The sequence below is a fragment of the Astatotilapia calliptera genome, chromosome 11 (assembly GCF_900246225.1).
Source record: "Astatotilapia calliptera chromosome 11, fAstCal1.2, whole genome shotgun sequence".
Classification (NCBI taxonomy): Eukaryota; Metazoa; Chordata; class Actinopteri; order Cichliformes; family Cichlidae; genus Astatotilapia; species Astatotilapia calliptera.
The window spans coordinates 17,591,558-17,603,558 of record NC_039312.1 but is presented as its reverse complement, the minus strand read 5'-3'; the positions used below and the strand labels follow the sequence as shown (position 1 = coordinate 17,603,558).

Sequence of the window (12,001 nt, the reverse complement as noted above, 5' to 3'; positions counted from 1 at the left end):
TTGGGCAAATGTGAATGAAATCACAAAATCAGCTCATGTGCTTATGTACATTTTAACTGAAAATTGTTTATTTTATTAATATATGTGCTGATCACAAACTACACATGTTACAGTATCCATCATGCTCCATTCGTTCCTATCCAAACATCAGCACAGGAAATTAACTGTCATCTTCCTTTAATTGAATCATAACACAAACATGAGAGTCAGTTCCAGCCCTTGGTGATCTGTATTCACAGAGATATTGTCATGCATTGAATTGATCAGGCTGCATCTCTGTCTCTGATACAAATGATGCATTTAGGTAAAAAAAAAATATGATTTTCAATATGTTAAGGATATTATTAGGTGTAATAAGCATGCAAAACCATACCTTAAAAAAGATGGGAAAATGTAAAAATAAGAAGTGGAATCATTTTGCTTGCCTTTTTGTTTTTCAAATGAACATACAGAGAACAAAGTTAATAATGAGTGGCAGGGGTTACTTGTAATCCTGACCACCAATCAAATAACATAGGTCAAGATATCTATTTACAATTCCCCATGATAATACTCATTTGCATATGGATTTTGATTGTCTGTTCATGGTGTAATTCTTCAGGAAGCACATGAATTTATAGAAAGCCACAAGGGGAATGGAGACTACAGGAAGGATCGATAAGAGCACACAGATAACAAAAACCCATTCAGGATAGTGCAGGACATCAGCAAGGGGGAAGTGAACCTGCGGGGTTGATGCAGTGCAAAGTCAGTCTTTGTTCCAAATTTAATGAAGTGTCATAATGGTACATTAATCTGGGTTCCATGCATTGTATGTTGGTTGTTTCTCAGCCTCGATCACAACATAAGCCACAAAAACCACCAGAAGCATGAACGGGCTGATAAAGCGCCACATTGCCTGCCAGTAAATGTTAGGTCTCCGCCCTGTCATCCATTCAATGTCGTCATTAAACCTGTGGGCAAATGGAAACATTTGTAACATTTGTCCTTTTAAAAATACTGTTTAACATAAGCATAATCATGACATACATTGACAATGATAATATCACCTGTTTATTCCAAAGATGAAAGCCACAGCGATGATCTCAAAGAAAGCTATGTTGAGTAGTGGCACGGATCCTACATAACTGTTAAAAATTTCCAGCCAGTAGTTTCCAGAGCCCAAAGTGAAGATTAGGGCCACAGCAAAGGAGATGAGACAGATTAACCCTGTAAGCAAAATATCAGACATCATAAGACATGTGACTATAAACTAAAATCACTAATATAAACACCTTCAGAGAGAACATAAAGGTTTCTTGCAAAAGTAATGCATGTGTTTTGAAATACCAGGTGGGATTTAGTCATAGTCACAATTCTATGTAGAGAGTAATAGATATCTTGCACCTAACTTTATCATCTTTATTTTTGTTTTAATAATATAACACAATACAAACCAGTTTTCTTAGTGCCGTCAGTGAAAATGCAACATTAAGCTGTTCAGTCTTTTTGGTATACCTGTGAAAGCTTCCTTAGGAATCCAGGTGGAACTATGTGTAAATCCAGCAGAGGAGTAAGGACGCCCTCTAGATTTCCAAACATGGAGGACAGGCCGAGACAGAAGAGCATAACAAAAAAGAGGACCCACACCTGCGAGGCTGACATTTCAATCACTGCCTCAGTAAACAAAATAAATGCCAGTCCAGTTCCTGAAGTGCTCTAAGAGTGGGAAATGATATATGATCACAAATACATAAATGCTAATTATTTTTAATATGAGTAGATGTACTACACCTCTTCGAGGAAGGTCTGTAGATTGCAAGCTTTGAGATTGAGACTTTTAACTTCCAAGGGATCGTCTTATTGAGATAGTTTAACCACTCGCCATAGTTTTCAAGAGTTATGTTGCCAACCCCGATGTTAAATGCATTTGTCAGGGTTAATATGTTCCTGATATCAGCAAAAAACAAACAAACAAACAAAAACACTATTAGTATTAAAAGCATTAATATTAAATGAGAAATGTTTGCTTTAATATTGTATCTATGTAATGTTAAAGCTTAAGTTTCACATCATTTTTTTTATTTAACTTACCAGTTTTGGTAGTTGTTGTTGTTTCAATTTGCCTTAAAGCCAAGAATGGCAAAGATAGGAACTGACGCATATATTGATGTAAAACTGTTCACACATCCAACAATAAGGGCATCTCTCTCACAGTTATTCCTGCAAAAATAAAACAAAACAATGTATTGATCAGCATAATGTATGGCTTTTAAAAAAACATTTTCTTTTGGCTTTTCTTACTTCTGAGGATTATAACTGGAAAAAGCAATAAGTCCCCCAAAAGCCAAAGACAAGGAGAAGAAGATCTGGGTGGCAGCATCCAGCCAAACCTTAGGATTTTTCAAGGGTTCCCACTGTGATAAACATTAGTTAGATATCAGATTTATCACATGAAATTATGTTGGTAAGGGGAAAAAAAGTAATAGACTTACATTTGGAGTGAAAAGATATATCAAGTCATCACTTGTTCCAGGGAGAGTCAAGGCTCTGATCAAGAAGATGGTCAAAACAAGATATGGAAAAGTGGCTGTGGCATAAATAGCCTGTTGGGGAAAAGTTTGGATGAACTCTTTTCATCAGTGTATCGTCAAAATAGATTTTTACAGCTTGCAACACTTTTAGGTATTGTTACTTTTATAGGTAATAAAGAAAAATAAATGTTTAGTCTTCTGCTTATCCATCACAGTTACTGCCTTTAATGCAGCCAGTAGAAGTTGAATTTTGACCTTTATTCCAATTTACGGAAGTTTGATCGAAAAATATTTCGAATGCATGATGAAGTGAAAGTAACATGCTGCACATGTGCAACACAACTAACTTATTCAACCAACTGAATGGATGCCACAAACTGCAGTACAGTGAATATGCATGACGACCAAGAAAAACAATGTAGTGGCTATTGAAGGCAATCACTAATGTTAATCAAGAAATCTATAAACGTGAGCCTCTAGACTGTCTGCCAAATCACCAAACAGTCACATTCCATTTGGTTAACAATTTGTGTTGATATATGTTTCGACAAATGGCCAACATATGCAGGGCAAAAGTATGCTATTCCCTCATGCAACTATCTTTTCAAGGTGGAAAAACCTTTATCAAACCTTATTTATCTACCATGCGGGTGCAATAAATGGAGCAAAAAGCTTAATATATCAACATTGGAGACCCAATGGTCTCAATTCCTCTTATGAAGCAGATGTACACGATGCACCAAGCAGATGCAAGACACAATACCAGCTACTACTGTAAGGACCCACTGGTCTCAATGTTTGGTGTTATGTTCAGGGTTTAGAAATTAGAGATATCATAAGTAATCTGTGGGCCTTTAGTTAATTTTGGCACATATTAATCTATAATATCGTGATGTCAATATTACCAGTATGATTCAGGTTTACTGGGCAGTCCCTCCAGGGAAGTGGACTCTGAAAGGAATGGAAGAAGTATCACAGGATCCAGGCCAAGATCATGTTGTAGAACAGTCCAACCAGGAAGGACACCAGCATCGAAGCCACGCCTGTTTTTAAAAATTCAACCTAATTAACATAAATTATAGAGCGGTGTTAAGTATGACACAAGTTTGCTAATTTTTCGCATTTTTCGAACATCTGGTATACGACCTTTTCGCAAACCAGACGTTCTCACCTACACCTCCCGGATATGGGGAGATTGAACACTCCACACTCCAACGCTTCCCATGCGTAGCCACTGTCCAATGGCCAGTTCCATGTGCAGCAGGGGAAGTCCCTCAAACACCAAGGCAATGACATAAGGAATCAGAAACTACAATCTTGCATTTTTTTCAGTAAGAAGTAAAAAGAAAATAAAAATTAAGGTTGGTTTGATGGTTGAAGGACATTTAGTTTTTGACATTTTGTTATCAGCAGGCAGACCTTTATCATGCTCATCTGCACCAACTAACAGATCTTAACACCAGATACAATTTTTTTAGAGTTTACATTATAGTGAGATTTAGGTAACATTAAAATTTACGGTCATGTTGAAACAAAATGTCTTCAGAAACTTTAATCATTCTCTTCTGGAAATTTAGATCTTGAAAATTATTTTAATATATCATCACTGCAACCAAGTCTTTGCAGTGAGAGCATATGAAATAAGACCCACGTGGAAGCTGAAACCAGAAACCTGTCAGTATTAATTATTTTTAATACATGCATTGTTACTTTATTAAAAATATTATTTAAAAGTGTAAAAGTAGTAACATTTAAGAGCATCTATTATCTATTTTTTTGTTTAATGTCAACATTAAACGACACTGTGTAACAGAGTTCTGCTTACCTCCACCATAGCTCTGACACAGATATGGGACTCTCCATACATTACCAAGCCCAACAGCAAATCCTATGCAGGTTAGCAAATATTGAATTTTATTGTCCCATTTTGGCCTTTGAGTGATCTCTTTCTGCTCATCACTTTCAGCTTCCATGTCGAACATTTGCTCCTTGTTATTTTGGTGTATTTCTAAGGTAAGCACAAATCCTCACATGTAACTCATCTCTCCGTTAGGTCTGATGAAGAGAAGGGGAGAACGTGGTGACTGCTTTATCAGCTTCTTCTAATTTCTTATTGACTGTTAAAGCTATGGGAACAGTGCGGCTTGTTTGATAAAAGTGTTTGTATAAAATGACATGATAAGATGCTGATAACAGAAGCAATGACAGTTGACTGAGCACGGATACCATAAGGAACCCATGAAATAAAACTGTGGTAGTGAGTTTTCAGTTTGTTACATGATACAGTTTATAAGTCTCTGCTATTCCAGTGAATGAACATAATGACCAAACTATTACACTGGAAAAATGTACTAGTTCATGAAATTTAGTCTTGTACTTATAGTTTGTTATATTCACACAAAATAATATCACTCACACATTTATTGCAGCCAAAAAGCACATGTAATATAGTTCACTTTATATTAGAGGCAAATAAATAAATAAAAACTTGTAGATTACAGTACGTGTCAGACTAAATCCATATTTATTGTATTTAGCTTTGCAGACCATTGGTATATTGTTAAACTTACTCCAGTTGGACAGACACATGTACCGTAACATGTCAGAGTTTCTAAGTCAGCATCTCCTCCCATTCTTGGCATCTACATTAATTACTACATAACTACTGTTTAATCAAATGCTAGATTGTATCTGTCAGATTATACCTAACCCTACTTAAACATCAACTGCAAGGAATAATGAAGGACTACGAAAAAGTTGATTATAATAGAGGCATCTTATCTTAGGGCCTAGCTGTTCACCAAATTGATGAAATCAGATTGAGAAATTCTCTGTGGAGCAGAGCTGCAAACATATGCCAAAGTAGTATCAGGGCATAAACAGCAACACACTGCAATCCACTGATTTTTTTTCTTTCTTTGTTCTTTTTAAACAAGTTCTCATTGACAAAATATTTTTTCTATTTTTTGTGACTCTGAGAGAGCCATGCACTCTTTATATTAGTGCTAATTAGTATCATCTGGCTGCAGGTTTTTAACCTACATACAGCTGAAACATGCTCAAACATTTTGGTGAGCAGAACATTATTTGATGACCTGGATGACTGAGAACCTTCACAGACATTTTGTGACAGAGTATTTTGCCTTGAGTTTTCGACTGATTTGAGCGTGTTAGCTGTCCTTAATTATTTTATGAAGTTGAAAGTTACAAAAGAGGAAACAAAGAATTTAAGCATGATGATTTTAATGATTTCCCAAGTGGAGTGTGTGGTGAACTGTTATGAGGCTATTTTACATTACAAATCTATAATCTGCTTTACCCCCAAACAAACAATCTTCAAGAGACTCGTACCTGTTTTTGATAAATCAGCAGGCATGTCTCCAGTGTGAAGGCTCTTTAGCTGGAAGATCGGCACACTCAGAGAGTGAAGAGAGGGAGGAAATTAAATTCAATTCATGATGACAAAATCCAGTTTCATTGTTAAAATAATTTTAAATATGCAGCTTAGATTTGGTGAAACTTTACTGCATTGAAAGAACTCAAACCTCTTATCAGAAATAAGGTCAACACTGCAGGGAAGGCATGAAGTCACATATGCAACCTTGGGAAATTAAAATATTTACTCTGTGGAAAGCAATAAGCTGCACCTTCACAGCAGTATCAATACCACAAACTTCACAGATACAGAACATGTACAAACATGATACAACAGTATGCGGCACTGCTGCCCACCTTCCTCTTGTCGAGTTGCGTTCAGGGTTTCCCAGTACCAGAGGTAATCCACAGGGGAAGCTTCTCTCACACATTTTCACAGTATGTCGCTAAGGCTCATCTTGCAGGCAATTATGGTGGTGTAAAAGAAATCAGCCACCAAAAACACTTATGTGGATGTAGTACAGCCAGTGAATGTTTTAAAGGACACTCTGTAGTGTCTTATATTTGATCTAAACAGGACTATTATACAGTACTACAGTTTTTACAGCATGTTAACATTACATCAGTGATGTTGAACTAAACTTGGAGAAACATCTCCACTATTATAAAGCATTCTAATATATATTTATTTTACATTATAATCATGAGAAATTATGCGAAATTACATTATAACCTGTAAATATTATGTGTTCACAGCCATACATGAGTATTCCTGTTCCAATATTTTATTTTCAAGCAGCATGATTGTGAATAGTTAAACCATGAAAGTATTACCCGTGCCCTTGACTCTGAGTTAGATATTGGAAGCGCCAGATATTTCTGAGACCCACACAAAACCCCACACAGGTCAGCGTGTACCAGAATTGTTGCCGGTCTCCAGCCTCTTCCACCTCCAGCTCACCCAGCTGCCGATGGGGCAATATCCTGTCCTTCAGGCCTGTGTCGGTTAGTTTTTGCTTCTTTATCAGTGAAACACTGTAGTATTGTGGTGATACAGTAGTTCACTGTTCAGTGCTGGAATGTAAATTGTGGCGCACACTGTGAGATAATATGAACTAGATGTTTGTGATGGATTGACTAGTCCGTGGTGTCATAGAGCATCAACTGGAGGTGTGCTGCCTTTGAAGCTCAAGCTCAGAATGAATATAACGTAGGATATAACGTGAGAGTTAACTGCGGTGTTCTATGATGGAGAGAGGTAAATCCACAGAAGCCACTGCTCGTGTGAGGCTCACTCTTTTATAACATTGGTTGTGTGGGCCTCCCTTAAAGCGTTGATTCGTCCAACTGAAGAAAACAGTTTTTCTGACATAGATCAAAAAATTGTTGAAACTCTGAGAACATATACACAAAAAAGTTTAAGCAAAGTTTAATCTGTCTACACAAAAATAACATTTTTTAACTAGACAATGTGTAAAATATAAAATATAAAAAACATAAAACCAATGCTCACTTAACAGACATTTTTCTATCATTTAATTGTTAATCTATTACTTAACAACTTAAATACTTAGTGTAGTGTAGATGGCTGTGAGGGAGGTCTTTATTAGCAGGAAAAGCTGTAAAACTTGTGAAAATGCAGTTAAAAGTCCAAGCATGTATGCCCACCTTCATATTTTCCAAAGCCGTCCAGCAGGCCAGATTAGAGTCTTTGCCGGGCCGATTCTGCCCTCGGGCTTATGTTTGACATCCCTGCATTAGTGACAGTGAATAAAACAGGGAATTTAGCGTTGAGTGGCAGTACTCCAGGTCGTTCAATGTTTGACTCAAAGTACAGTTATCGTATGCCTGACTGATTTTAATGAAGACAACACTGATCCTGTGCATGAGCGCACACTCGCCCTCGGTTTCTTAGGCAAATTTACGCCTTGCATGTCACATCCAGTTTCAGAACACCAAGAACCCAACGATGAAAACAATCATTTTGAGGCTTCGCAACAGGACTTTACTAACCAACAGACAAGAGTCAGAGTGGCTACATCTGTGTTTATATATGTAGTCTGTGAATGGGACCAAGACCAAAAAGATATTTACACAGACGTGTACTGAGATGAGTGATCACAGCTGGACGAGACTGCTGGGTTTAATCTATTTAGCATTTACTGTGTAAGTTCATTACGCAGACACATACAACACTTATAACTGCAGACAATAGTTATTAGTTATTATTAAACTCTCTCTCTCTCTCTCTCTCTCTTCCACAGCGTGTCTTTGTCCTGTATTCTTCTCCTCACCCCAACCGGTCAGGGCAGATGGCCCCGCCCCTCCATGAGCCTGGTTCTGCAGGAGGTTCCTTCCTGTTAAAAGGGAGTTTTTCCTTCCCACTGTCACCAAGTGCTTGTTCAAAGGTGGTTTGATTGTTGTGGTTTTGTCTCTATTATTGTAGGTAGGGTCTTTATCTTAACATTTAAAGTGCCTTGAATTGAACTGAATTGTGCTACATATAACTTTTGATCCAAAATAAGAAGGTAAGGTATGGGCTCCATAGAGTCTATATTAAGTTGACTTCTGTTGCTGTAGGCAATGAGAGCCCCATTTTCTCATCTGCAAGATCAGGTTGGTGAATTAGAGCACTCTTTAGCTGGCAACCTAGTCTAGCTCAGTGGTTCTCAAAGGTTTTTTGTTACAAGGCATCATCTGTGGAAACAAATATTTCTAGGGCACAGATTTACATAGCTGTAGCTTCAGATGATAAATTCAAGGTATGTCGGTTTGTATTCAAAGAATTGCTTTTTTAAATTAAACTAAATGTAAGCTAATCTTTAAAGTTCTTTTTCCAGATTGAAGACTTTGTTGGCTGGATTGTATTTATGAGCTTGAGTGAATAGAGGTTAAAGAGAACTGGAGGAGAGAGAAAAGCACCGTTAAGACACCGAAGAGCTAATGGACAGGTGAAAAAAATGTTTAAAAAACAGACTAAAGCTTGTTTTAGTTTAAAGAGTTCTTTCAGCTTTCTTTTTATTTTGCCTATTGTTTACTGGACCTTGGTGCAGCCCCTCAGTTCATCTACTGTATGAGACAATCTGTTTTAATCCTCCCCTCTTAAAGACCACCCTCCATTTCTCTGTATGTATTATTGTAGGGTCTACATTACAATATAAAGTGCCTTGAGGTGACTATTGTTGTGATTTGGTGCTGTATAAATAAAATTGAATTGAATTGAATTTAAGGCAATTTCTGATTGGCTGCCACTCGAAAACAGATGATTTATGAGCAGCTGGGTGATGCTGCATGGTTTTTAAATGACCATATTAACATCAAACAGACAACAATTTAATGTTTGTCTGGAAAGCCTTGGAGTCCTGGCATTTATGTGGATGGCACCTACTTGAACGAAAGCACTCCTCAGTGGCAGCAGCCTCCTCCACCACAAATCCACCACAAATGCTACTTAGGAACAACTCGAGGAACGTTAAAAACCCAGTGCTTTGACCTGGCCTCGAAGCTTCCCAGATCCCTGTCTAAACAGGCGTCATGGGAGTGCCCGGAACAAGCCCAAACCACAGAGCTATAGCAGAACTTTGCCTTCTTGTGTTTCTTGTAGAAAGCCTTGAAGGCTTGTTTCGTGTATCCCTGAAGGCCCCACCCAACAACCCATACCAGCCAAGGTTGTGCTGCCAACATGCCAGTGTGTAGAGACAGCCCCAGAGGCTCTGTGGCTATGCACTGACAGGTCAGAACTGTTCGAGGCTCAGGGTGGACCTACGCAATGTTAGACAGCTGACTCTAGAGATGTTTGGAGATTTGTTTCATATTTTTCAATTGCTCTAACCACTCCCATGAAGCATCACTAACCAGGGTATAAGCATAAAACTAAGTAATACAGAAATGTACCATAAGGCGTATTTTTAGACAGCTCATGAATTTACTTCTAGATCCTACATATTGCTGTTAGATGCATTTTTTTTCAAAATATATGCAGCATTGTGTTTTTTTCTGGTAAAAAAAAACAAGGTTATCATAGTTAACTAAAACTAAATGGGAAAAGAAATTGTTATCTAAAAGGAAAAAAACCTAGACCTTTTGTGAACTTTTAAAACAGCAATTAAAATAAAATAACATTACAGAATAAATCCTTAGTTTAGGTGTTTCTAATTTGTTAACATTTGTTATCACAAACTGCATGATGAGGGTTTAAAGCATCCGTTTATTAAAGTTTGGGTGTCTACAAGGCTGCGAGTCAACTGCTGTCAAAAAGCTCTGTTTATATTGTAATATCTAATTATTTTCCTAAATCTCATCTCTGGCATTTCCCATGAATGAAAAAGTAATAAACATTAAAAGTGAACAACATTAAAACACTGAACCTAAATATTTTAAGCTGAAGCAAGAAAATCCACTCTGGAAACTCACTGAAACTAAACTGAATTAAAAGGTCAAAGCGAAACAAAAATAAAAACTAATAAGAAAACACAAATATGTTATAACTCTGGTGTCCACTATAGCTCTAGTGTGTGTTTGTCAACACCGAGTTGAAGGACTGTCAGCATCCGTTTTGCTTTTTTCCCACTGGAGGCCGCTATAGCGCGTGTAATCCGAGTTTGGCCGGGCTGACTGGGACCTGGCTTGCAGTGTCCCTTCTCAGGCTTTATGCATGAGGAGGGAGCCGCTTCCCATAGACCAGGCGCCAAGTGTAGCAGTGCCGTCCGCAGTCTGCCTCAGCACCTCAACCGCCCGCAATGCCCTTGGACACTGGCGCTCCGCTCGATTCCGCCACGCACTGACTAATCGTGACATCTCAGCGAGTTACTCCGGATCTCTACTTTGGGACTTTTTGCGCACACTGTCCTGACACATCTACGCTGAGTGAAACAAATGGGGAAGGTCCAAGGATAACAGGGTGCAGGATTTTGTTACTGCAGAAGACCTGCCGGTAGTTCGCTGTCCGGAGGGGGGGCTGGCTGCGCCTCTGTCAGAGACCGTAGTGCCGCATCCACTGTTTTGATCATCTAAACTCGCCTTGCATGGATACATCATGGCTACATTTATATGCAGGGTGCAGTTTTTAGATGATACTGATCCATTTAACAGCACCAATTTCCCCGAGCCCACCAGACCGCCTCTGTACACCTTCAGGGAAGATATCCCTCTGATAAATCAGATTGCTGGAGTCCACAGGCTGTTAAAAGCCCCACACAAGGTATGCAACGCACGATTAACCTCTTGATTTTGTTTTTGTGCACGTTTCGTTAAAAGCACGAGTTAAAATGTAACATCAACGCCTAAATTAATAATTAGCTTGAACAGGTCGATTGTGTTACTACCAAACAAAACCAATTCACCAATGAGCAAGCGTCTTAGTAAGCACTTTGTTGATAGGGGATGCTGATGGGGCATAGACGTGCATTCAAATAGTTACTGATTCTCGGCGTGATAGTTCTGTGATAGACAGAATAACTCCAGGCGGTGTAGGCGTAGATTAGATACCTATTATTTGGGGTGGGGGAGGGGCTGCCATCGGTTAATATTTACATCAATTACCCACCTGTGCACTGCCAAGACTTTAGGTGCTCCTTCAAAGTTTGGAAAAAAGTATCATGTTTGTGGTTGGCAAAGGAGGAGACGCAAACAAATAAGCAAAAAAGACATTTGTGGTTGCAGTCTTAATGATTGTTTGACTTGAAAATCTAACCTCCTCAAAGGAAAAAAAAAACCAACTTATTTGTGGGAGAAGGCGACCTATTTGCAGTGTCATAAATGGACAGACTGGAAGCCCATGTGGAGAATAAAGTAGGTTGGGTCAAATCATGCTCAGTTGGTCAATTCTTGACGGATGGAAAAGGGTAATTTCCCACTTGGCTTGATTAGATCTGTGATTTTGATTTGGCAACATGTCTTCCTAATCAAACGTGTTTTTTTTCTAGCCCCTTTTTTTGTATTTTGACTCTGTTAACCAGCTTTTCTTTAGTCTGAAATAGAAAGGTATTTGTGTTTGATCACCCTCAATTTTCAGGCTCCATTTACTGCTTGGTTTTTGAGGAGGTGAAGCAGTGCACATTCTTTTTGGTTGCAAACAATGGCCTTCCCAAGATCCAAAATGTTGGAGACAGTAG

At 38.3% G+C, this 12,001-nt stretch overlaps 1 protein-coding gene and 1 pseudogene across 4 annotated transcripts in view; one reads left to right on the top strand and one right to left on the bottom strand.

Annotated features, from left to right (window-relative positions):
- Nucleotides 1-553: 553 nt before the first annotated feature.
- On the bottom strand, nucleotides 554-9,572 carry LOC113032106 (sodium-dependent neutral amino acid transporter B(0)AT3-like; annotated as a pseudogene).
- A 984-nt stretch (nucleotides 9,573-10,556) lies between these two features.
- fhod3b (formin homology 2 domain containing 3b) overlaps nucleotides 10,557-12,001 on the top strand; it is a 94,534-nt gene continuing 93,089 nt past the window's right edge. For all 4 annotated transcript variants that reach the window (XM_026185382.1, XM_026185381.1, XM_026185379.1 and 1 more), the window contains exon 1: nucleotides 10,557-11,088. In XM_026185382.1, coding sequence (XP_026041167.1) covers nucleotides 10,924-11,088 — 165 coding nt within the window. In that variant the 5' untranslated portion in view covers nucleotides 10,557-10,923. The remainder of the gene's footprint in view (nucleotides 11,089-12,001) is intronic.